This window comes from Neofelis nebulosa, chromosome 5, assembly GCF_028018385.1.
Source record: "Neofelis nebulosa isolate mNeoNeb1 chromosome 5, mNeoNeb1.pri, whole genome shotgun sequence".
Taxonomy (NCBI): Eukaryota; Metazoa; Chordata; class Mammalia; order Carnivora; family Felidae; genus Neofelis; species Neofelis nebulosa.
This window is the reverse complement of record NC_080786.1, coordinates 76,372,002-76,395,739: the sequence shown is the minus strand read 5'-3', so window position 1 is coordinate 76,395,739 and position 23,738 is coordinate 76,372,002. Positions and strand designations below refer to the sequence as shown.

Sequence of the window (23,738 nt, the reverse complement as noted above, 5' to 3'; positions counted from 1 at the left end):
AAAAGGACTTGGAGGGCAATGGGGGCCCCAGCTCCCTCTCCTGGGCACCAGATAACTGGTTAAAGAACCCTCAGCCTTGCCCAAGACTAGCTCAGGTCTCTAGAGCTGTGATTTGGTCCCACATCCATTAACATTTACCTTGACTTGTAATTTTATACATTTCTTGGTATGACTATGTGAATAGCATCCATGTTCCTATTAGACTGAGCTCTTTGAAGCAGTGGCTATCTCTATTTTTGCTCATCACAAATTCCTAGTACCCAGCAAAGCACCTGACACATAGTAGACATCCAGTAAACTTCACCTGAAGAATGAGTGAATATTGGGGAGGAGCCCCCCACTCTAAGCCAGATCCCAGATCAGTGTGCTAAGGGGATAGATGCAGAAACCACATTCCCTCCACAACTTGCTGGATTCTCTACCTCTTAATGGACTTTTGCACTCTTGTTGCCTTCAAACCATCCAAGCCCCAACAGTCCTATCCCAGGAAGTGGGCCAGGGCCTGGGCTAGGCCTGCAGGAAAATGTCTAGCACCCTGTGCATGGAAAGGGGATGGTGGATTTCCCCAAGTGCCTTGATTTATTCGGCTCCTGCTATGCGTCAAGCACTATTCAGCATTTTCCTATCTTTTCCTATAAGTTATTTACACTTCATACTAATAAAAATATTAGCTGCAATTTTTGAGTACTTCCTATGATCTTGGCACATACTTTACATTCATTAACTGACTTAATGTTTGTAACAGTCTCATGAAGTAGGAATGATCACTATACCTTTATACAGATGAGAGCATTGAAGCACAGAGAAGTCAACCTGCCCAAGGTCACAGACTAGGAAGCTGGGCCTTGACCCCAGGTCTGCCTAGACTCTAAATCTGCAGCCCTTCCCACTACACTACCCCAGTCCCCCCAGATTTCCAGTTTCTAATCCAGGGTCTGGCCACTCAGGCTTAGATCTAAGGGCTGCTGTCCAGGTCCTTCTCCCTGGAGCCACCCCTGTTGGAGGGAGATACTGCTTAGAGCAGTTTACTTTCCCTACCCATCCATACTCTTGAGTTTAGGTCATTTGAGGCTGTAACTGCCCCTCTGGGGCAGATGGGATAAGAGAGGTGTGCCAGAGTGCCTCTCCCCCAGCCTCAATACTCCCTCCTCCCACTGGCTTCCCTTTTTAAGCACTAACTTGGGAGATCTAATTTTCTGCCCCCAGGAGTGTGTAATTAACTAAGACTGGGCAGAATAAGACCGCACTACCTCTCATTCCTTTTCTGTCCCCAGAAAAGACAGACCCCTCCGGAATACCCTCATTCTTTCTCTCCCCTAACCACGCCCCACCCCTCCCTGCATCACTGCTCAGAGGTCTTGAGGACTCAACCCAACCCCCAGGGAGATACAGGTTAGCTGGGTTAGGCCTCCCAGGTAGGAATGCACCAGAGCAGGGCCTTCAAGGAGGGGTCGGCTTTAGTGCTTTGTGGTCTTTGCATCCCTTCCCCCACCTCTTCTCAGTCACGGAAGCTCTAGCCGCGTGTAGGTTGGGTAGTTGGGACAGAGGGTCTTATAACTGAGGACGTGTGAACCTGAATAAAGGAGGTGACTTAGACACATGGTGTGGGTATGGCTTGGGTAAGTGTAGGGTGTCCCTGTCTGCTGTTTCAGTGGTTAAGTGAAAGGAGAGAGGTGGGCATGCAAGGGAGTACAAATCTGAACACACATGGAGGGAGGTATGTGCGGTGAGCTGCATAGGGCACATCCAACAGAATGCCTTACGTACCCCGGACTTCTGGAGTCAAGACATCCCTCGACATCCCTAGAAATCTTCGGCCTGGGGTGCACACACCAAGTGCCCTCTCTGTAGGGCTCCTGGCCCCCAGTTCCTCCGGTGGCGCTCCACGTCCACCATCCCGCCCTCCTTGCGGACCCAGTAGGGGGCGATATCTTACCTCTCCGGGTGGAGCCCCCATCCCAGGCTCCCGCTAAGACTATTAAAGTGACGGGTAGGGCGCTGAGGGAGTCAGTCCAGGAGACATGAGCCACGGGCCCTTCCTCACCTCGGAGCCTCAGGAGCAGGAAGTGGACACTTGAGCAGGCGCTTGGAGGGCCCCTCCCCTTTATCTGTACCCTCAGTCCGAGAATGCGGCGCGGGGTGTGCAGGACGCCACTCCGCACCGCGTCCCCTCCCCTGGTCGCCCGAGACACCTCGCGCTGTTGACAGCTCTGGCGCCTGGGTCCAAGGCGACCTGGGGGGGGGGGCCGGGGGGGCGGGAGGGGAGCGCACCGTCCCCGTCACCCCCCACCCTCGGCAGTCCCCAGCCAGGGAATGAGGGTTCCGCGGAGGAGCTCGGTGCCCACCCACCTCCCGACCCTGGGGGACGCGGAGGACAGAGCCTGACGGGGCGCCCCTCCCCCGGACCAGCCACTGCAGCGCGGCGCTCGGCTCCGTGGGGGGAATACTAAGGAGCGGGCGCGGCGGGAGCAGCGGAGCGCGGGAGCGCGCGGCGGAGGGGCTGGAGCGGGCGGGGATCCCGCACCGCGAGCCGCCCGCCGCCGCTCCCCTGCGCCTGCTCTCAGCTCGCTGGCCCTCCCGACTCCGAGGGCCTGCTCCCCTGCGCCTGAAGTAGCTACCCCTTGCCTCCCCGTCCGCAGCAGCGCCAACCCCGGACTACCTCCCCCACTGAGAACTCTGCCCTGCCAGGAAATGTCCGGGAGATGTGTGGGGCCCGCGGCGCGTGAACCCGGAGATCGACGGGGCTTTGTCCACGCCCCTCCCCCTACCGGGTCCAGCCAAGACTCTGATTTAGGGAATGCGGGTACCTTGGAAACCTGTTTCACGCCCTGCAGAGGTTTACTGCCAGAGTGTCCCTCCTGACACTGGGAAAAACGACTGCCTCCCTCCAACCTGTGTGTTTCTGCATCCAAGGGGCCTCTGAGCGCCGCTCCCCCACAATTTCTCCTTTGACATTTCCAGAAGCTGTTTTCCTAATCCTCTCCCTGGTTCTTGTTATTTATCCTCTGAACCTTTCAAGTGTGCAGGCAGTCTCTGGGTGGGAATCCCAGCCCCAGGACTCACTTACTGGCTCAGCGACTTTGGGCAAGTTACTTAACCTCTCCCTTTCCTCCTCTGTAAAAAAGAGATAAAAATACTTCCTTCCTTGGCTGGTTGTTGTGAGATTAAATAAAGATCCATGTATAAATGGAGCATTTTAGCCCGGTGCCTGGAGCATAGTAAGCGCTCAGTAAAGAGTACACACACTTCCGGTCTGATGCTTGCTGAAAGGAGCTAGCCTCTGCATCTCAACACCAGTGGCCTCTTGAGCCCTTTGTCCAAGACCACGTGACCTTGGGAGCTGACCAACCCCTTCCACCCTCCACTCCCTCAAAGACAATGGGTGTGAAAGGGCTCTGTCACACTATGCGGACTCCAGCATCTGCCCTGGCCCCAGGAACACCTGGGCCTGAGAAGGCAGGAAGTCAGGAGCAGTTTGCTTTCTACTGTTACCACCCACTTCCAAGAAGTTAGATGCAATAAGGCCAAAGCACAAAAGGGAAGGTGAGCCTGGCTAGGCCCAAAACTGGTCTCCCAATGACTCCAGAGAATTCTGAAGAGGGCTGGCGCTGAGGGACTGTGAACCTGAGGTCATGAGAGAATCCCGCCTCAGGAGGTGCAAAGAGAAGGGGCAAGAGAATCATCTTATTGCCTTTATTCCGCTGTCGGCCCAGCTGGCCCCACTGCAGGGCACAGGGCCAATCTTTTACACACTCACCCATGCTCTCTGTGCAGGTCCGTGCATGCACAGACACACACACACACACACACACACACACACACACACAAACACACTCACATACACACCCAAACTCTGGCTCTGAGAGTCAGTCTCTGGGGGGCAAGGGGCTACTCCTCAGCCTGCCCCTGCCTGCCCTTTTATGACAGCACCAAGGGCGGGGGTGGGGCAGGGCCCTCAGCCCCCAGAACAAGTCCCTGTGCAAACTGGAGGTGCCAGCTGGCTTCAGGATGGGGTGTCACATTTCCCCATTCCTGGAGTCCCCTCCTCCAGTTCCTGAGGGAGGGACTGCTCTCTGCCTACCTGGGGGGCCAGACCCCTGCCAGGGCTGGGCCCTATAGAACCCAGGCTTATCCTCCACCTGACCCTGCCAGGACCTTCAGCACTGAAGAACAGCGAAGTCTGAGGTGGTGGATATCCCCCACTGGAGAGCAGGAAGGCCTGGGCCCTGAGGGGCTTGGGGAGGGGTCATCACCCCCTCTCCTAATCCATCTTCAATATGAAGAGGTTTGGGACACACTTCCTGGGGAGGGAGCACAGGCTTGTAGGAGAAGTCCCAGCTTGGGCCTTCCCCAAACTTCCATCTTCTGGGCCACAGCCTAAGGCCAGGCATCCAAAAGTCCAAAAGTCCAGCCGGCTGGTCAGAGTCCCTGCACAGTCCTTGGGGGAGTACCCACCCCGTGGGAGTCAGGTGTCAGACCTGCACAGGCAGTGTCTGGTTCATCTGCAGCCGCATGTCCTGGATACTGCTAAGGATCTTCTTCTGGTGGCCAGCTAAGGTGACCCCAATCCGCAGCAGGTCTCTGCAGATGGACCAAGGGCAGGGTCAGTCCCTCCCCTCCTGCCCACCACTCTGGGCCCTGCACAGGTCCCCCTGCCCTACCCCACCAAATCCGAGGCACACTCACTCTGCGGTCATCTGAGCTACCAGGTCAAAGGATGCAAACCCCGCGCTGACAAAGCTCTCCTTGTACCGCCCCATCTTGATGGCATCTAGCCAGTCACCAACTGTCGTGAAGGTCGTGTAATCCGGGACCGTGCGGTCTAGGAGGGGCTGTGACATGCTGTGGGGAAAAGAGAGAGACTTGGTGAATCCTGACGGCAAGGGAAGCAGGGGTAGGACTGCTGCCTCAAAAGCAGAGTGGGAAAAGAGGCAGAAATACTGACCCAGACTGGGCACTGGCGATGACCTTGAGGCTGGCAGCATTTCGGATGAGTTTGTCCAGGGTGTTGACAATCTGGGAGAATTTGGGCCTGAGGTTCCGGTCCCGTACCCAGCAGTCCAGCATGAGCTGGTGCAGTGCCGTGGGGCAGTCCATGGGTGGGGGCAGCCGGTAATCCTGCTCTACAGCATTGATGACCTGAACAGAGAATAGGGAAACCTGGCGTGAGCCGCCGTTTTGCCCCACAAGGGCTCCCACCCACCTGACCACTCTGGCTGGCCCCACTCACATCCTGGTTGCTCATGTCCCAGTAGGGTCGCTCTCCATAGCTCATGACCTCCCACATGACGATTCCATAGCTCCAGACATCACTAGCAGAGGTGAACTTCCGATAGGCTATGGCCTCTGGGGCAGTCCAGCGGATGGGGATCTTCCCGCCCTGGTGGGGGGGGCACACGCCCTTCACCCTATGACTCGGGGCTGGTCCCCAGCCCCGAGCCCCTGCCTGGTTGGCCCCGCCCCTGGTCTCCCTCCCAGCTGCTTCCTGTACCAGGGAGCTGGTGTAGGTAGGATCAGAAGGATCGTCCTCCAGGAAGCGGGAGAGGCCGAAGTCTGAGACTTTGCAGACCAAGTTGCTGTTGACAAGAATGTTGCGGGCAGCCAGGTCTCGGTGCACGTAGTTCATCTCGGACAGGTATTTCATGCCAGCGGCAATGCCCCGCAACATGCCCACCAGCTGGATGACTGTGAACTGTCCGTCGTTGAGCTAGAGGCAACACACAGGCTCAGGTGGGCCCACCACTTCCCTGCTGGCCCGGGGCGTGCCCAACTGTGTGTATACAACATCCCAGGAAACCCCAGTGAGGATCCAAATAGCTCCGACCACTCTCATTTTACAAACAAGGTAGCTCAAACGCAGAGAGATTAAGTAAAGCCTGAGGTCACACAGGCAGTAGCGGACGGAGTCAGGATGAGAACTTTGGTCTTTCTGGCTCTGAGGCCCTGGCTGCTTCCCTGCACCATGCCACCTGGGTGAATATTTGCAGACTTGAAGAGGGTAGGGTCTGTCTAACCTTGTGGGAGGGTGTGGTCTGCCCAACCCAGCTCTCTGGGGGAGGGGAGGGAGTTGAGAGAGCTGCCTCTTACCCGGAGGAAGGAGTCCAGGGCACAGTTCTCCATGAACTCGGTGAGAATCATGACTGGCCGACTTTTAGTGACCACGCCCTCTAGCCGGATTATGTTGGGGTGGTCAAACTGACCCATGATGGAGGCCTCACTTAGGAAGTCCCGCCGCTGCCTCTCCGTGTAGCCCACCTTCAGCGTCTTGATGGCCACAAACACCTCCCTGCGGCCTGGCTGTTTTAGGCGACCCCGACACACTTCCCCAAATTCCCCTGCAGGGCAAAGGGCACAAGTAGGAAGTGGCTTCTGGGTTTGGCCCTGTCCCCAGTGCATGCCGGTCCCTCCCCAGGGTAACCCCAGCCTCTCCTCCCCACTGTGCCCCAGGGGGACTCACCAGCTCCAATCACTTCCTCGATCTTGACACAGGACACATCGATTTCCTTGGCAAATTCCCGCACCGCCTCATTAGGGTCCTCGTAGGTAAAAGGGTCAATATAAACCTTCATTCCAGGAGCAACTAGAGGAAAGGAAAGTGGGCATGAGGGACTTTGGGCTAGGGCTGGGGACAGTGAGGGAACTCTTCAGGCTGCACCCTCAGGCCCAGGGTACTGCCCCATGCTCTCCCCCTGATGGGAGCACATTTTTCACTCTCCCTACTAAGTCTGCTCCATATTCCTCTCTGCTGGAGTCCCATTTGGGCCCCTCCCCACCATCCCCTCCGTGGGAATCAGTGACCATAAAAGTTAGACACCGAGGAACTTATTCTTCTTTCTCTCTCATCTCTCATCATGTCAAAACCTCTCTCAGATTCATTCTTCCCCTCATTCCCACTGCCCCGACCTTATCCAGACCTTCAACACTCAGACTCTTGCAATAGTCTCCCAGCTGGGCTCTCTGCCTCTGGACTTTTCCCACCAATCTATCCAGCATACCTGTCTTCCTAAAACAATACTCGCATTGTATTACTCCGAAGCTTGAGAGCCTTTCGGATTACCTATGGTGGAGTCAAGTCCAAACTCCTCTGCCTGCCTTTCACGACCCTCTGACGACTGGCCACAACTACCCAGCCTTGCTCCCTGGCAGCTGTCAAACCAGTCTTCTCACTGCCCCCATAGTCGGGCACTCTCCTCACCCCACCCACTGCCTTCCAGAGGCTCCTCTAGCCAGGAATGCTCTCTCCCACCTGTCTAAACCCTGCTCAACCCGCCTGGCGTAGCTCAGCCCAAGGCCACCTCCTCCAGGAAGGCTTCCTCTTTTCTGAGCTCTTACTGTCCTTGGTAACAGGAACACCCAACTTAACACTTAATTGTTCTTTCCTTTTTTTCCTGTGTGTACGATTCTTGTCTTTCTCATGGGATTAACTGCCTTTGAGGAGAGGGGTCACTTCTCATTCACCTCTGGGGCTAGCAGGAGTGAGGCAGGGGCTCAGGAAACAGCCCTTGAGTGGAAGCAGGAGGGGCTGTCCAGGATAGAAGTACAATGGACGAAACCCCAGGCAGGGACCAAGGGAATGTTGGGGGCCGGGGGAGGAAACAGGGTGAAGAGACAAACTCACTGTATTGTTGTAGCTTCTCTGTGTACTCCGAATCAGAGCTGTGCCGCTGCTTCCTGGAGGGGGCGGAATGGAGGCGAGGCCTGAGACAAGTCCAAGAGCTCCCTTTGTTCAGGGAACCCTCAGGCTCACAAGAGGGGCAGGGTGCACAGGGGACGGCCTGGTGTCTGGTCCCACAGTCAGTGGTAACAGCAGCCACTGGGTCTCCGGGTAAGGGGCTTGGTGGACTTGGTCCCCCAGGGGATCTGCCGGGGAAAAGGCAGGGGACAGTATGAGGACATGGGCGTGAATTAGAGAGGGCCTTGCCAGCAAGGAGAGCCTGGGCCCACCAAGGGCCTCTGTGGCATGTGGGCTCTATGGTGCCAAAGGGAAGCTCTTGCCAGCCCATGGGAGCAACTCGGGCCTGAGAGTACCTGAGGCAGACAACAGCAATGACCACGACAGCCACCACGAAGACAAGTCCAGCTGTGGCAGAACCCACAATGAGGGGAAGTTGCTCCTGGAGCTGCTGGGCACCAGAGCCTGGAGACCAGGAGGGGACTGGTAAGTGGGGGGATGGAAAGTATTAGGTGAGCGGGAGCAGGCGCAGTGGGCTACGTACCTCTCTCACTTGTGGTCTCAAACTCAGCAGGACGGCTGTACTGCCCATAGCCAGCTACGGTGCGGGCACGGACCTGGACCACATAGCGGGCATCAGGCCGCAGCCCGTCCAGCTGCACGGAGTTCTTCTGGCTGGTCACCGTAGAGGCAATGCCCTCACTCTGCAACACCAGGAGGAATGAGGCACCTCAGTGGGTCCTGAGGCTCATCAGCCCCCGCCAGCCCTGGGCCTACCTGTGGCTGCCTCAGTACCTGAGACCTGGCTCCCAAGGGCCCCTGACCCTATCTGGGGGTAATCTTCTCACCCCAAGGCATCCTCCTGCCCCTCAGGGCTCTGACCTTCTCAAAGTACTTCATCTCATAGTCCAGGATGACTCCGTTGGGCCGCTCTGGGGGTGCCCAGGACAAGGTCAGGCTGCTACCTGAGCTGCTGTGCAGATGTAGAGTAGGCACTTCAGATGGGGCTATGGGAAGAGACAGGGCAGGGGCTCACAATGGGCTCCTTGGGCCCTGGCATCCTTCCCAAGGACCCAGTTCCCATGGGACCCCTGGTGGTCCACTGACAAGCCCTGGGCAACCTAAGCTCTGTGTGGGAGAAAATGACCCAGGCCCTACCCTCCCATGTCCCCTCCTCACCAGCCTGGTTGGTGGTGATATTCACAGCCGCATAGCGGGGGGGCAGAGGGCTCTTGCCCGAGACGCCATTGACTGCCTGCACTTCAAAGGTGTAGCGCGTGTGGGCCAGCAGATGGCTGATGTGGACCCGGCGCTCTGTCAGGCCCAGCTGCCGAGGCACAAACTCCACATTGTCATCACAGCGAGAGCAGGTTGAGGCACCCGTGGCCCCAGGGCCCCCACGGCACTTCTTGCAGATGACGTTGTATAGGAGGTCGTCCCGGCCACCCAGGTCCCGGGGCTCGCTCCACTCAAGGATCAGCGAGGTCTCATTCACGTTGGAGATCACACCCCGAGGAGGGGATGGCACCGCTGGAGGGAAGGTGGAGGGAGAGGGCAGTGAGCTTGGGCCACAGCACCACCCTTCCACCCAGAGTTCCTGCATACTACAAGCTGTTTCCCACCTCCTTGCCTTGGTCTCTGCTCTAATAAGCAGAATATCTCTCCTACACTTCTTCACTGGGAAGACTGTAGTTAGCCTTTAAGGCCCAACTTGAGGTGTCACCTCCTCTTGGAAGCCTTCCTTGATTCTTCCTCCTCCTGTCCTCTGCACTCCCGTAACACAATTCCTGGGCATCCTTCCAGCCCAGCACTTAACACATTATATGGTCATTATCTGTTTTCACATGTGCTTCTCCCACCAGGTGGCAAGCTCCTGTAGGACTGTGACTGTATCTTATTTTCCGCCACATTCCTGGCCGCCTGGCACAATGGCTGGCACCAAAGGCCGCAGCAGGGAGAAGGCAGGACACTAGGCTGCCCCAGGGATATGAGGCCAACGGTTAGCATTGGGCCAAGAGAACGGCAGTTCTACACAGCACAAGGAGCAAGGGACTAGAAGTCCCAGGGACTCCTGATGCCTGGCTAGGAGCTAGTAGGCATTTGTTCAATGTTGGTGGAAAGGCTGAGCCAGCTGACCTGGATTCTGGCTCAGGGCCAGTCACTGTTTCCAGGCCCAAGCCTCAGTTTCCCTATCTGGAAAACAGATATGCATGGCAACTGTTTAGGCCCTTAAACAGAAGGCCCTGGGCAGGAGAGAGCAAGGCCGGGAGTTCACTCACTGGTACAGGCACTGTCTGCAGAGTCCGAATCTGCACGGTAGAAGTTATTGTGGCATGTGCAGATGCTGGCAGCTGGAGAGGTGGTGCGGCTGTTGGGGGGGCAGGGGAGGCAGGGCCCCTCTCCCTGCTTTGCCTTGTAACTCCCAGGGGGACAGGCTGCGGGGGAGAAGAGGAGGGACATGCTCTTCAGATCCGTGAGAATCTGGCCCTCCCCCAGCACAGGACTTGGCCCCTCTACCTCCTAGACTGTGAGGGCCACACTGGGATTGCCTAACTCCAGTGCAGCTACAAAAGGCCCTTTTGCCCTGTGGAAACCCCACGTCAGCGGATTCCTCCCCGCCCCGGCCCCCCACCCCTACCCTGGGGCCTCATGGGCGAAGACGTCAGGCCTATCACCTGGGCAGCCTGGGCTTGTCGAGGCAGGGAAGAGAGAGAGAAGGAAGAGGAGGGGTGGGGAAGAGACCACTGGCAAGCCGGCAGCACCCTACTCTGCCAGGATGCTCCCGCCCCTCCTTGAAGCTGGAGGAAAATCACTCCTAGGATCCTCGTGGCCACCCCAGAACAGCCCCGCTCACAGGACCAGTCTCTCTCCCCACCCACCAGGAGCCAGGCAGCAGCTCCTTTCTGCCTTGGGCACGGGTGGGGGCCGAAGAGGAGTAAGAATAGAAGACAGCAGGCAGGAAGGCTGGGGTCACCGGGAGTTCAGAGGCCCCAAAGCAGCCACAAAGGGCATCCCTGGCCCCAAAGTGAGCCCAGGGATGGGTGCCTGAACATCCCTTTGACTCTGCTTCCTCTCCTGCCATCTATGTTTGGGCCCCTGGACCTGGGCTGTGGGATTCCGCATATCTATGACAGCCATATAATTTATTATTCAAATTGGAATATTTTGGGAGTGAAAAGGGCCGCTAGTAATAATCATGTTATACGGAGCATAAGCCAGGCCTGCCCCGGACACTCAAAAGCATGTGGCCACTCTATCCCTATATGACTACCTCTGGGGAGGTCATCTAGAATATGGAATGCCCAGAGTTGGGGCTATGCCCTTCTCTGGGGTTTAATCTCCCCTCACTAAGGTGATATTCCACCCAAGCTCTTTTGAGCCAGTGGGGGAGGGGGCAGATGCCAGGCCAGGCTGGTTGCTATGGGAACCAGCATATATTTCCTGTCAGGGACCTGGAGAGTGTTAGCCCCTCTTCAGGCTGTCAGGCTCATCATCCCCACCCCCTTTCTTCACTTAGGAAGAGGAAGTCTGGGGCAGGTTCCCATAGAGAAGTGGAGAGGAGCCGGGCAAGGCACTATTCACCTTGCCATGACAACACCCAACACCGGGTTTTCCAGCCAGGCTGGGCCCCCAGCCCCCTCATACCTAGGGCTGTGCTAAGAGCCAGCTCCCACCCCTCAGAGCTATAGGCTGCAAGCACCAGGGCAGAGGGGTTAGTAGACAAAGCCCTTGGCATCTTGTCCTGCATGGTAGAGCATGGACGAGGCTGTGGCCCCAGCTCCCACATTCCCAGCTATGATGCCTTGAGTACAATTGTTCTCTGAGCCTCAGTTTCCTTATTAGCAAAATAGGGGAGATAACTGGAATCTACCTTACAGGACTGTGATGACACTCAAATGAGAACCCTTCGTGAATGGGTTTTATAGCTGGAAGTCTAGGACACTGTAAGGTCTTAAGAGTCTTGGCAAGCCACCACAGACAAGTCTCCTAACCTCCTCCTATATGAAATAAGGACAAGAGAATCCCTGTCGCCCATGCATCCCAGGGCTCCTGAGAGCCAAGGCTGACACTTACGTGGTACTTGTGTCACCACGTGCCAGGTACTGTTCCAAGAGCTTCACATGCATTTACTTGCTTAAGCCCACTACAAGTCTATAAAGCAATCATCATTATTGTCCCCATTTTGCACATGAAGAAACCAAGGTTCCAAGAGTTAAGTAACTTGCTCAAGGTCCCACAGGTGCTAACTGACAGAGTGAGGACTCAGACTTCAGGGACCGGGCCCCTGACCGCTATGCTATCTATACTGCCTCTCAAGGAAATGAGACCTCAAGGTAAAAGGGACAAGCATGAGGTACCCACAGCCCCTGTCCCCACAGCTCTGGGGATCATCTAGTACTTCCAAGGTGAAGTGTCTACCTGGGGCCAAACAAAGCAAGTATCTCTGCTGGCTTCCTGACTCTCTGACCAGCTGCCTCCTTATCAAGGATTCTCCATGTTTCTCCACCTCTGTCTTGAGTTCTATTCTTTCTCTTATTATTCTGGTATGTCTCCTCATTTTCGCTCATCTCCCCCCTCGCACCACATGCTATGCACCTGATACCCCTCTTCCCTTTCTTCCATCCGCCTCAGACCTGAAGCCAGACCTCCTTGACTGGCAGGTAGGAAGTAGCAGGTAGGAGGTAGTACGTGACTTTGGCCCAAGTCCTCCCCTCCTCCCCCACGCCAGTCCCCACTCACGGCGGCACTGGGACTCCTTGGCAGCTGGCTCATGGCCGGTGGCACAGGTGCAGGCTCCCACAGGCACCATCCACTCCCCATCGCCATTGCAGTAGAGCTTGAGTGGCACTGACACCTCCACAGCATTAGCGATGCAGGTGCCAGGGGCAATGACCAGAGAAGTGGGCTCGGCCCCCGTGAGGGTCTCGGGAAAAAGGGCAAAGCCTGCAGTGGTGGATGCACACTTCTTGTAGAAGGCACGCACAGAGATGAGCGACATGCAGGCACCTTGGTCCTGGAAGGCCAAGTAGAAACCGGCCTTGGAGAGCGGCCCAAAGCTTCGCACCTTGGTGTTGACACGGCCAGCATCAAGCCGCGAGAAGCTCTCATCGGGAGCAATGGTGTCCACCTTCACGTAGGGGTTCTCCATCCAGAAGGGGGAGGAAGCCGAGGCCACATCGCTGTCAGCCTCATAGTAGAAGAGGTTGAAGGTCTCTTTACAGGAGCCAGGGATGTTGGGGATGCTGTTGCAGTCACGCACGGTAAACTTGAGCTCCACGTAGACCCGCTGCACGTCTCGCCGCCAGATGAACCCCGTGCGGAGCCAGTTGTTCTGGCTTGACTCTCGCACGTTACACACCTGGTACGTGCGGATGGGGTTCATGGCCTCATCGTAGCCACTCACCTCTTCCCACTGTGCACAGACCAAGTGAAAAAGACGGAATGAGCACCAACATTTGCCAGGTGCTTACCACATGCCCAGATCTGTATTCACTTCACAGAGATGCTTCTGTGGTGTAGTGGCTGAGCACGCAGACTACATGGGTTCCAATCCCAGTTCTTGTGTGACTATGGGTTAAGTCACTTAACCTCCTTGTACCATCGTTTTCCCATCAGCAACATGGCGAGAATAAGGAATAAGGGAGTTTAAACGAATAAAGAACTTAGAACAGAGCGATTGGTAAGTACTACAGGAGTATTAGCTATAATATTTGTTATCTTTACGCCTCCGTTTCGTTGTCTGTAAAATGAGGCTGGGATTGGATGTAAACGAGGTGGTAGGGAATCAAGTCAGTTTAACATATATAATGGATTTGTAACAATGTCCAATACAGGGCAATCACAATCACGTTTAACCTTCACAACAACTCCATGAGAAGGTACATCTGTTGTCCTCACTCTCCAGAAAAGGAAGCCAAGACCCTCAAAGGGAGAGACTTGCCCAAGGTCACACAGTTTGGCCTGGTGAATGAGGGCCTGTGGTGTCATCCCACCCCAGCGTTTCAGAGCTTAGTGCAGTTGTGTAGGCTACGTAGGGAGGTTTTTGTTTGTTTGTTTGTTTGTTTGTTCTTGACGTTTATTTACTTATTTTTGAGAGAGAGAGGGAGAGCACAAGCAGGAGGGGCAGAGAGAGAGGGAGACACAGAATCCGAAGCAGGTGCCGGGCTCTGAGCTGTTGGCACAGAGCCTGATGCAGGGCTCGAACTCACGAACTGTGAGATCATGACCTGAGCCGAAGTCGGATGCTTAACCAACTGAGCCACCCAGGTGCCCCTAGGGAGGTTAATGAGGGTATTTTAGAAATGTCAGAACTACAGGAATTTAACAGTGAAGAAATGGAAGCCCAGAAAGGTAAACTGCCTTGCTAAAATCACAAAGCAAGTTAGAGATCTGGAACCAAGGTTTCTGGTCCCCAAGCCAGTGCCCTACCCAGGGACCCAGGAAGGAGGGAGATGGTTGGAGAAGACACACAAAGAGCAGTCATGCAGGGAAGGGATGGGGGTAGGCTAAAGGCAGGCTGAGGGGCTCGCAGAGGGAGAATGGGACAAAGGTGGTGTGTATGGGGAAGGGGACACAGGCAGGCTGAAGGCTGAGAGGGTGTGAAACACCCATAGGCAAAGAAGGAAGGTGACAGAAGCAGAGGATAGGAATGGCGAAGGAGGTGAACCTGATAGGCAGGGGCAGCCCTTCTCCGGCCCTGGTGAGGCGAGGGGAATGGCCGCCGGAGTAGGGAGTGGCCTAACTGGCAACCAACACTGAGGGGAGATGGTGGGGGAGGCTTACCCCACTTTCTGGATGAGATGTCCATGCCAATTCAGAAGTCACCCATTTTGTGTCCATGAGGGTCTCTGGGGAGCAACAGAAGAACAAAGGTCAGAGGCCACGCTCAGGATGGCGAGAAAGAGGCTGTTCAGGAAAGGCCAGGACACCGGAGAATGATTCTCAGCAGGCACCGCCCCATCCCACCCCACCCCCAAGTCCTCTCGGCTACCCTGCCCTGGAGAAGACCCTGCAGCCATCTCCAGAAATGTCACAGCCCCAAAGAAGTCAGGTCGGGTTGGGCGGGAGGCAGGTGTCTGCTGCTGACCCCAGGCAAGAGCTGGGGCCAGTTCACACACCTACAGGCTCTGCTAATCTCCACACAAAGGGGCGGCAGGCCCTTTATCCTGGAACAAAGGACCTTATGCTTCAGACCCTGCTGCCCAGGCCTCCCCTGACTCCATTCCCAACACAAAGGCCCAGTGCCACACATGCCCAGGGGAAGGGGAGGGCAGTTATGGGAGCAGAGCCTGCTCCCACCCAACCTCCCACTCAATCTCCTCTAGGGGATGGGGCAGGAATGCTCCTTGAGGGCGGGGTGAGGGCCAGCAAGACCCAGACCAGCTCCCTGGAAGCTAGTTCAGTTCTTCCTACGATCCTCAGATAAATAAAGGTGCTGTGGGTGCACCTCTTTTACAGGTGAGAACGCTTGAGGCCCAGATAAAGTTTCTATGTGGCCTGAGGCAAAACTGCTAGGACTTGGGGTGAAATGTCACTCAAACGCAGGTCTGACTCCACAACTAACCCCTTAACCAGGGCACTCTGAGTGCAGTGTGAAGGGGAGAACAGGGAAAGGAGGAATAGAGAAAGCCAAGAAAGCTCCTATGTATCCTTTAAATCCTGCTCAAACTGTCACCTCCTCCAGGAAGCCTTCCCTGGACCCCCAAATCAAGGTTCGATGTCTTCCCCTGTGCATCCAGAACCAGGGGCTTTGTCACAGCACCGATCCTGTTCCAAGCTTCCACTTCTTATCTGTCTCCCCCTGCTCAGCCAGAGGGGGGGCCCATTTAGGTTTCCAACATAAACTCACTCCCCTAGGAATCGGGTTCTGGATTCTGGCTCTCTGGGAGGAAAGATGCCAACTCCTTCCTTCTAGCCTGGGAGACAGGGCAGCCAGCAGTCCTCCCCTCTGCCCTGAGCTGGAGGGGGCAGGGCTACCCAGGAGGAGAAAGCCCCGAACCCCACAGGTTCCAGGCTTGCGGCCGGCACTGGTTTCCTGCAGTCTGGGTCTGAGCTGGGGATGGTGCATGAGGCAGCTGTGGCCCCAGACCCTCACGTAAGACACAGGGGGAGTGAGGCTCCCTCGTCTTCCACCAGAGGAGGCTGGTCCCTGGAGGGCCTGGCTGCAGGGTGAGCTCTCCCAGCCTCATCGTCAGTGGCCTGATGGGCCCTTCTGGCAGACAGACAGATAGACACAGACATTTGGCAGGGGGGTAGGGGAGGGAAGGAGAGATGGGCAGAAGCAGGGGCCCAGAAACAGGCCGGGAGAGAGGCAGTGGAGCAGGGGCCTTGCTGGGGTGGATGGCGAGAGGCTCGGATCTGGATAGAGCCGGCTGGTTAGGACCAGACAGTGGGGTGGCCAGCTAAGGACAGTGAGGTGGAGAGACAGGGAGGCCCAAAGAGACAGAGATAGAGAGGGAGGTTGCCAAGTGGCCTCTTCTCCAGACAGCAGCCCAGAGTATTCCTGTCCCTGGAGCCAGTGGAGCCAAGTGCGCCCCCTCCCCCCTCAAGCCAGCCAGCCAGCCAGCCAGTCCGCCTGCTTGTCTGCCCGCTGCCCGCCACCCGCCCGCCCGCCCGAGCAGGCAGGGGCTCCCACCGCTCCCTCGAGTTGCCTCCCTCCTCCCTCTCCCTCACTTCCTTCTGCTCAGCCTGTGCCAAACCCATCTGGAACTGTTTAAACCCAAATATTCAGCCCCCTCCCCCCTCCAGCCAGATTCCTCCACAGTTTAAAACAAGCCCTGTGCTGGCTCTGAGAGGAGGGAGGGGACGGTGGGGAGGGGGAGGGGGAGGGGTGGGGGGAGGCAGGGGTGGAGGGAGGCTCTTCATTTCTGTTTAATTTCTGGGGAGCGGGAGAGGGAGGGGGCGGGGATCGGCCCTTGGCCATCGCTCAGCCTTGGCCATCGCTCAATCTCGGCACATTTTTCCCATTAATGAGGAGAGGACTTGGATTTCGAGTCATGTGTGCCTGAGGAAGGGCTCCGGTCACCCTGGTGGGGAGGGGGCTTACTCTCTGGGGGAGGGGAGGGGCCAGCTCCCCTTCAGCAAGAGGGAGACCCTGAGGTGCCTGTGTCCCAGCCTCAGGAAGGGCATGGAGGAGGTCCCAGAATCCATCTGTCTGTGGCATTGGGAAGGACAGGCCCAACCCAACAGAGCCCACCTTTTCTCTGCTATGTGTGTGCCCCGCGTGCATGTGCATGTACACACGCTGAGGTAAAGGATATGAGATGCACAGGGTAAGGACAAAAGAGGACTGAGTGAGCAGTCGCCAAACTCCCCAGCTGGCGACCGCACCCCCATCCTCCTCTGCCCCCCATGTGGCTGCCGGAGGGAAACCAGAAGGTGGACGGGGCAGCCATTCTCGGATACGGGGCTCCATCAGGCTGGAAACCCCCCCACCAGCCCCTCAAAACCGAAAAGGGAAGGGGACAGCAGGCTTGGGGGCGTTCTGAGACTGGGGCTTCAATGCTCAGAAGGGAAGCAGCCGCACCCCTTTCAGGTTTCCACAGGGCCACGGAGCACAGCCACGTGGCGGCAGCTGTGCGGCTCCTGCCTGTGCACAAATACACACACGCACGAACATTACCCAGTCCTCAGTGCCTGGGCTCATTCTCTGCCACTGGGGCCAAAGAATGGCAAGTCAACACATATGGTGGACAAAAACACACAAAGCCACAGCCGCCCACAAACATACACGCCGCTTCATACACGGCCTCGGCCTTTTTCAGACACACAGATGCGTATGGTGCAAATAGATTAGCCTTCCTTAGGCATTCACACACAGTCTTTCCTACACGCAGATCTGGCTTGCCTTAGGCAAAAACTCGCTCTTACAGTCTTCATATGTGCAGATTTCCAGAGACATATGCATATACGCAGGGCACGCACACCCAATAGTGCATTCTCCTTACACACCCAACTGCACACGACTGCCGGCCACAAGTCACAGTCTTGAGTGTGGTCAAATGCAACCACAAACACCAGTTTGTTTCTCTCTACAGACTCAGTGACGTGCTCTTATGCAGTCACACACAACTAGCATCAGCTGCACACGCTGGTGCCCATTTGCACTGAAACGGGCCACAGGAGCCTGCAGACGCAGTACAAATATCAACATCTTCCGTTTGTATAGAGCCTCAGAGGTGCATCCTCCATGCACGTGCAACACACACACACACACACACACACACACACACACACACACACACACACACTGCAAGCATGTTCTTTCCATGAGAGGAGTCTTCAGGTGGGGTGGAGGTAGGGCTAGGAGAGGGGCAGTGTCTGCTAAGAAAGCGGAGGTGCTAGGCTAGTCTTGGCCAGAGGTGCGGGGAAGAAGCAAGCCCCAGACCTGTTTCCTGGGGCCCTGGCCCAGGCCGAAGCAGTCACTGGTCCCGAGGCTGGGGGTGGGGCAGGGACATGAAGATGATTTTGGGTGTGGGTGGGTGTGGCCTCCCCAGGGACAGCCCCTGCCCAAGCAGCAGGCCATTTCCCTGCCAGTACAATGGCACTGACCCCAGCACTGAGCCCTTAGGGAGGGGGTGGCATCATGAAGAGACATAGCCCCAGGAGCTTCAGGCAATACTGCCACACACAAGTTGGGCACCCAGCAAGAGGAGAATATAATGGGCACCCAGACTATGTCTGAAGACCTCATTGGGTGGCCCTGGTGCAGAGGCACCAGCTGGAAGCCTGCCACTGCCCTGGTGAAGGGCCAAGTACACACAGCTTTATGGAGCTGCCAGACCCCACAGCACCCCAGGTTCCAGGTCATACAGAGCACACTGCTCCGTGTCAGTGAGACCCAGGAAATAAAAACAAAAAAACAAAAAACCTCCAGAGACAAAAGCATAAAGCCCAAGCTCCAGATCAGGGACTTTGAGGTGACACAGAAGGTCACGCTTCTGGGCTGGCCCAGCACAGTGTGCAGGTGCAAGTGGACAGAGGAGTAGAGTCTGGACAAGAAGGTGCAAAGCCCTGGCTGCAAAGAGAGGGAGAAAACCCCATGCCAGCCCTGAGGTGGTCCCCCTTCTCCTTGCTGGGGTTCCCACCTCAGGCAACCAACCCAAGGGATCTGTCCGGTCTTCTTCCATCCTGTCCCTACCCTTTGTGTCAGTGTGTATATAAGCATGTACCAACCTGGACAATCAGGGTGGTCAGCCTGTGGAGGAAGGGGACTTGGGGGGCTCCTGCTATGGGACCTAGAAGAGCCTAACTCACCCCAGGGCCGCCTCTCCCTTCCCCACTCATGGCCCCTTGGCCTTCAAATCTGGGATGCAGGGGAGGGGAACATCTCAAAACAGAGAACACATTTTGTTTTCCATTCTTCCCCTCAGATCGTGGGGATTTATAATTAAATAAACCTGAAAGGGAGAAGGGAGGAAAAAGCACAGAGCAAGGAGCCCAGATGCCTCAGTGTTCACCCATGCCCCCCGCCCCAGTCCCTGCCTTGCCAGCCAGCCAGCCAGCCAGGATGGATGGACAGCTAGCCCTTCTGTGAGGCCTTTGAGCCCTTCCCTGGGATCCCAGCCACAGCAAGCCTGGCCAGGAGTCTGGGGGCAGGAGGTGATAGGAGATCCGGGGCCAGGGCAGCCCTTGGGGTAGGGGGCCTCTCTCACCCCATCAGGTGCCCAGCTGTACCCAGTCTCTTCTGTCCCGTCCCCCCCCCCCCCCCCACCTCCCCAGCTGCCCAATCCCGACAAACCAGTTTGACTCAGCACAACAGGCAGGGCTACAATTTTCAAACTATGCAGGCCTGGTGATTCAGCCTCTTCATGCTGTTTAATTAGTGTAAGGCCGGGTGGCGGAGGCCTTGCCCACGGCAGCTTAGGCTTTAGCTCCAAGCCGCTGAGGCCACAGAGACGGCAGTGGCAGCAGTTCTGGCTAAAGGGAAGGCAGTGACGAGCAAACTGGTTCCCCCGAATACCTGCCGCTGTCCTTCAGTGGCAGCTCTTAAGTGCCAGCTCATGACAAACAGGGATGGGGTGGGGGGCACCAGAGGCAACTCTACAAGTAAGAAACCACAGAAATGCCAGGCCTGTTGACCCCTCTCAGCTGGCACCTCCTCAGGGACCACTGCTGCTGCCTCTGACGGAGGGAGGGGTTCACACACTGTCTCTTGCCACCCGGGGACCAGGCGCACTGCAGTGGCTACTCAGCTAACACAGCCTGGCTGGGAGGGCGGCTGTCCCATCCCCACCTCTCACATCTGGGAATGGTTTCTCTTTTCTCAAAAGGGTTGGCTCTCAGCAGACTTCTCCATGCTATCTGGGGTATTAAGTACCCTAACGCTCAGACACCCTCCTCTCATGCCCGTTCTGGGTCTGCTCACCTTCCTGGTCTGTTCACCTTCCGGTTCTTGGTACCGAAGGGGAGAATGATCTTGGCTCGGGGCACTGGGAAACATTACTCAAAAGGAGAGTGAGCAACAGGATGGCCCTGTTTCCCTATGACTGAGGGTAAATCTGAGGGCAATTTGTGTTGTGTTTAGGGGGGAGGTAAGCAATCAGAGGGCAAGGGGAGGGGTGTTTCTTTAACCAAGGAGAGGGGGCAAGGACCCTGGTTCCATCCTCAGGTAAAACCAATGAGGTCCTTGGATGCAGTCCTGGTGGACCCCAAGTGTGTAGGGAGGCAGAACAACCAGGTGCCAGACAGTACCTAACCAATGGAGCCATGAGGACACAGCACCCACAGCTCAGGACACCGGGCCTAAATATAACTCAGAGAGCCAAAAGGCTTCCCCTAGGCCCCGGGCAAACCAAATCCTGGCAAAGCCAAATGGAAAGCTGGAGCAGAGGCTAGATACCCTGCCCATAAAGCTTAGGAGTGGGGAGGGACCCACCTAACCCTCCCCGCTGGCCATAGCTTAGGACCACCAAGTCTCCCCATCTCACCCTTCCAGCTCTAGACAGGGCTGGGGGATGGGCGGGACGCAGGGACGGCTGTCCCCCACCTAGCTCTCTTCCCATCCCATCCCATCCCTCCCAGAGCTGAAGAGAGATGGAGGTAGGGAGACAACTTTCTCTCCAGACCAACCTTCCTGCCCCCATCACTCCTTCCTCTAAACTCCCTCCAGCAGGTAAGGCACACACCAGTTTCATTTCTGCTCCTCCTCATGGAGCAAATCCTAGAATAATAATAGTTAATCCCCGAATAATAATGGCTGTGTGCTAAGCACCCCACAACACGTTATGGACTCAGTCCATACCCACTCCAGGGATAGTGGGTACTATCACTATCCCATGTCACAGTGAGGGAGGACAGAGGGGTGGGTAGGCACACCTCCGAGTGTGGGTCTGAGCCCTGAAGCATCTCTCTTTCTCTTTGCGTAGTCCCGCACACACACTGAAAACCCTAAGGTCTGAGGTATGGCGAAAGTGAGGGAGCAGGTAAAAGCCACACACCAAGGCACTGCTACTTCCTAGGGGCACCCCACACTGGCCTGGCCTCCTAGCCACCACCCACCTAGCCAGGGAGTAGTCCCAGGGATCCCACTTCACAGCTGAGCGGGGAGGGGGAACACGGCTGGGGCAGTGGCCCTGCTGCCCTCTGTTTCCTGTGCTGCTGCTGTTCATCAGTTCTCTGCCTCCTGGTCAGCCCCTCGGCTCTTTGGCTTGGAGGCCCGGATGCCAGCTCCCAGCAACGGCCTGCCTCTGAGGGTCTAGCTGATTGTGAGGGGTGAAAAGGGGGGAAAGGGGGAGGGAAAGAGGAATGGAGGAAGGACTGAGCCTCTTCAGGTAGCCCTTGCACACCTGACCCAAACCACACCCCCTCCACCCCACTGCCAGCACAAGCACCCACCACACCTGACAACACGGGCCCTGCTCCTGGCACACACAGCCCCTAAGTGTGTGTCTGTGTCACCTCTCCTGGGCTAAGACACAGAGACACAGACCTGGGAACTCCAACAGGCTCCCTGGCTCACACCCTTGAGGCAATCAACAACAAAGCCCCACACTGGTTTCTCACGCCTGAGATCCTATCACACACATGTGGGCGCGACCTCACTGTGTCTGCTTGCATTTGCATGTGTCCACCCATGTGAATCGGTCAGTCAGCACCAGTGGGCTCAGAGCTAAAAGGGGGTGGGGGCTCATAGGAACGTTTTTCCCCTAAAGAAAATCAAAAAGCACCAGAAGATGCCTTTCTTTCGGAACTGTGTTCTTTTTTCCTTCCAACCCTTACGGTTACTGTGAACATACGAACAGACCAACTTACACAGAATTCATATTTTTGTTCCTGTACTAAGAAAGTGACTAGATCTGTTGTTAAAGATACCAAAAATAAGTGCTCCAGTTTCCCCCAAATTTCTGTGGGTTCTTCCCTCCACATTAAGGAAGGTTTTTTTCTTCCCTCATTTAATGGCTCCAAAATTTTTGGAAACTCTATGTGTGTGTGTCTATCCTGTATGACCAGCGTCAGTGGCTCTCTGTCCCCAAGGCTTGTGTCAAGTGGCCTATGTGTGAGCTCTCCCACCAGGGCCAACAGCATCCTGTTCACCCAAATACAGTCATCTGGAAGTTGGAGCTACCCCCTCAGCATCAGCACCGTCTGGGTAGTTCACACAGTCTATTGAGAAACTCAGCCTTTTCCCACCGGCTAATGGGGCAAACCCCAGAACTTCAGGGGTTCAGTGGAGACCCAAGCACTCGGATGTCTTGCTAGAAGGCGGAGGGAAAGCCGCATAGCAGTGTGGATGGCCACTGCACACTGCGCCTCGTGTGTAACTGGCGCTCCATAAACCATAAACAATAACAGGCCCCCGCCTCTCCACCCCCGCAGTCATCCCCTGACAAAGGGGTGTAGGCACTCACACCTCTCGCTCAACTCCAACGGGTTCCGAAACAACGCCGCCCCCCAACCCGGGAGTCCGCTTGGCCCCCACCCGCCACAACCCCGCGGCAGCCTCAGAGGCCCGGCCTCGCCTGGTGGGTCGCCCCCACTTCTTCGCCTCCCGCGGCCGCCGAGGGCCCCTCTTCTCTGCGGCGAGTGCGGAGTTCGCCCACAAGAGCTCGCAGCTGGGCCGTGACTTTCGGGGACGCTCCACCCCAGTCAAGCCGCCTGCGGTCCACAACTCGCCGACCGCGGGCCTCGGAGCCAGCTGGAGCCTCCAAGGCAGCTCCGGGGGCGTCCTCCCCACCCATCCTCCGGCCCCCGGAGCGGCGCGGGTGACGGAGCCTCCTCCGACGTGCGCCCAGCCCTCATCTGACCCACACCGTGGGTCCACTCTGGCCCAAGCGCGGGCGACCCCGGGCGCCGTAAGCCTTGGACGCACCCCCGACGCCGCTCACCTTCCAGCGCCCGGCAGCCGGCGGGCAGCAGCAGCGGGAGCAGCAGCAGCGGAGGGAGCAGCGGCAGGAGCCCCGGCGGCGGCGGCGGCGGCGGCGGCGGGCGGGCTCGGGCCATGGCCAGGGAGGGCTCCAGGAGCCGAGCCGGGCCGCGCCGGGCCGCGCCGGCGGGGCTGGGGACACCTGGGGGAGGGTCCGCTCCGCGGGCTCCGAGGAACGCTCGCGTACGGTCCCAGGAGGTCCGGGCAAGAAGAGGGTGCAATCCAGGCAGGCGGCTCCGGGACCGAGGCGGCGGCCCGAGCCCGTAGATGCTGGGGGATGCAGGCAGGTCGGTCCCGCGGCAATCTGGATGGACCGGTCCAGGAGGATCCCGGGCGCTGGAGAGCTCGGAGCCGGAGAACTCCGGGAGGCGGGCCGGGGCAGGAGGGCGCAAGTGGTGGTAGTTAGGGGGTACAGTTATCTGGCGGCCTGCCGCGGGCCCGCCTCGGATTCGGGGCACCGGGTGCGCTCACCGTCCGGGGTCCGAGCAGGAATCTTGCTGCGCCGCTCGCGTACTCACTTCTGCTGTCCCCAGCTCTGGCGCTGCCGCTCTGGTCGAGAGGGGCGGGACCGGCCGCCTGCCTGTCAGCGCCGTGGCCCCACCCCTCACCGCAGGCCGCCCACTCACAGACCGCCAGGCGCGCTTGTTCGGCCTCGAGAGCTCTCTGCTGGAGTTGAGTTGGTGGCGCCTCCATCAGGCCCAC

General features: G+C 57.3%; 1 protein-coding gene and 1 long non-coding RNA gene across 3 annotated transcripts in view; both read right to left on the bottom strand.

The window, feature by feature from the left end:
* The window catches only part of LOC131512271 (uncharacterized), a 38,817-nt gene extending 36,185 nt beyond the window's left edge, over positions 1-2,632 (bottom strand). Inside the window, exon 1 of the long non-coding RNA XR_009262060.1 lies at positions 1,937-2,632. This is a non-coding gene — a long non-coding RNA (uncharacterized LOC131512271). The remainder of the gene's footprint in view (positions 1-1,936) is intronic.
* Positions 2,633-3,679: 1,047 nt separating this feature from the next.
* Positions 3,680-23,596, bottom strand: EPHB3 (EPH receptor B3). Of its 2 annotated transcripts, none has more exons than XM_058730708.1 (16): positions 22,999-23,596; positions 14,456-14,520; positions 12,413-13,085; positions 9,952-10,107; positions 8,852-9,202; positions 8,555-8,679; positions 8,217-8,376; positions 8,029-8,137; positions 7,619-7,698; positions 6,458-6,580; positions 6,088-6,335; positions 5,492-5,707; positions 5,231-5,380; positions 4,946-5,139; positions 4,687-4,842; positions 3,680-4,581 (listed from the first exon to the last, which is right to left on the bottom strand). In XM_058730708.1, exons 1-16 carry the CDS (start codon positions 23,111-23,113, stop codon positions 4,473-4,475), a joined length of 3,030 nt encoding a protein of 1,009 aa, XP_058586691.1. In that variant the 5' UTR covers positions 23,114-23,596; the 3' UTR covers positions 3,680-4,472. The 2 variants fall into 2 exon arrangements, with proteins under 2 accessions (XP_058586691.1, XP_058586692.1); XM_058730709.1 differs by having other exon boundaries at positions 7,619-7,671; positions 22,999-23,595.
* Positions 23,597-23,738: the final 142 nt, after the last annotated feature.

Excerpts from the sequence above, each read along its gene's own strand:
- EPHB3 (XM_058730708.1), bottom strand. The coding sequence starts at position 23,113 with ATGGCCCGAGCCCGCCCGCCGCCGCCGCCGCCGCCGCCGCCGGGGCTC. Across the intron at positions 6,581-7,618 it reads AGAGAAGCTACAACAATACA|TTGCTCCTGGAATGAAGGTT; the intron begins GTGAGTTTGTCT and ends CCTTTCCTCTAG. Across the intron at positions 5,140-5,230 it reads GGGACATGAGCAACCAGGAT|GTCATCAATGCTGTAGAGCA; the intron begins GTGAGTGGGGCC and ends TTCTCTGTTCAG.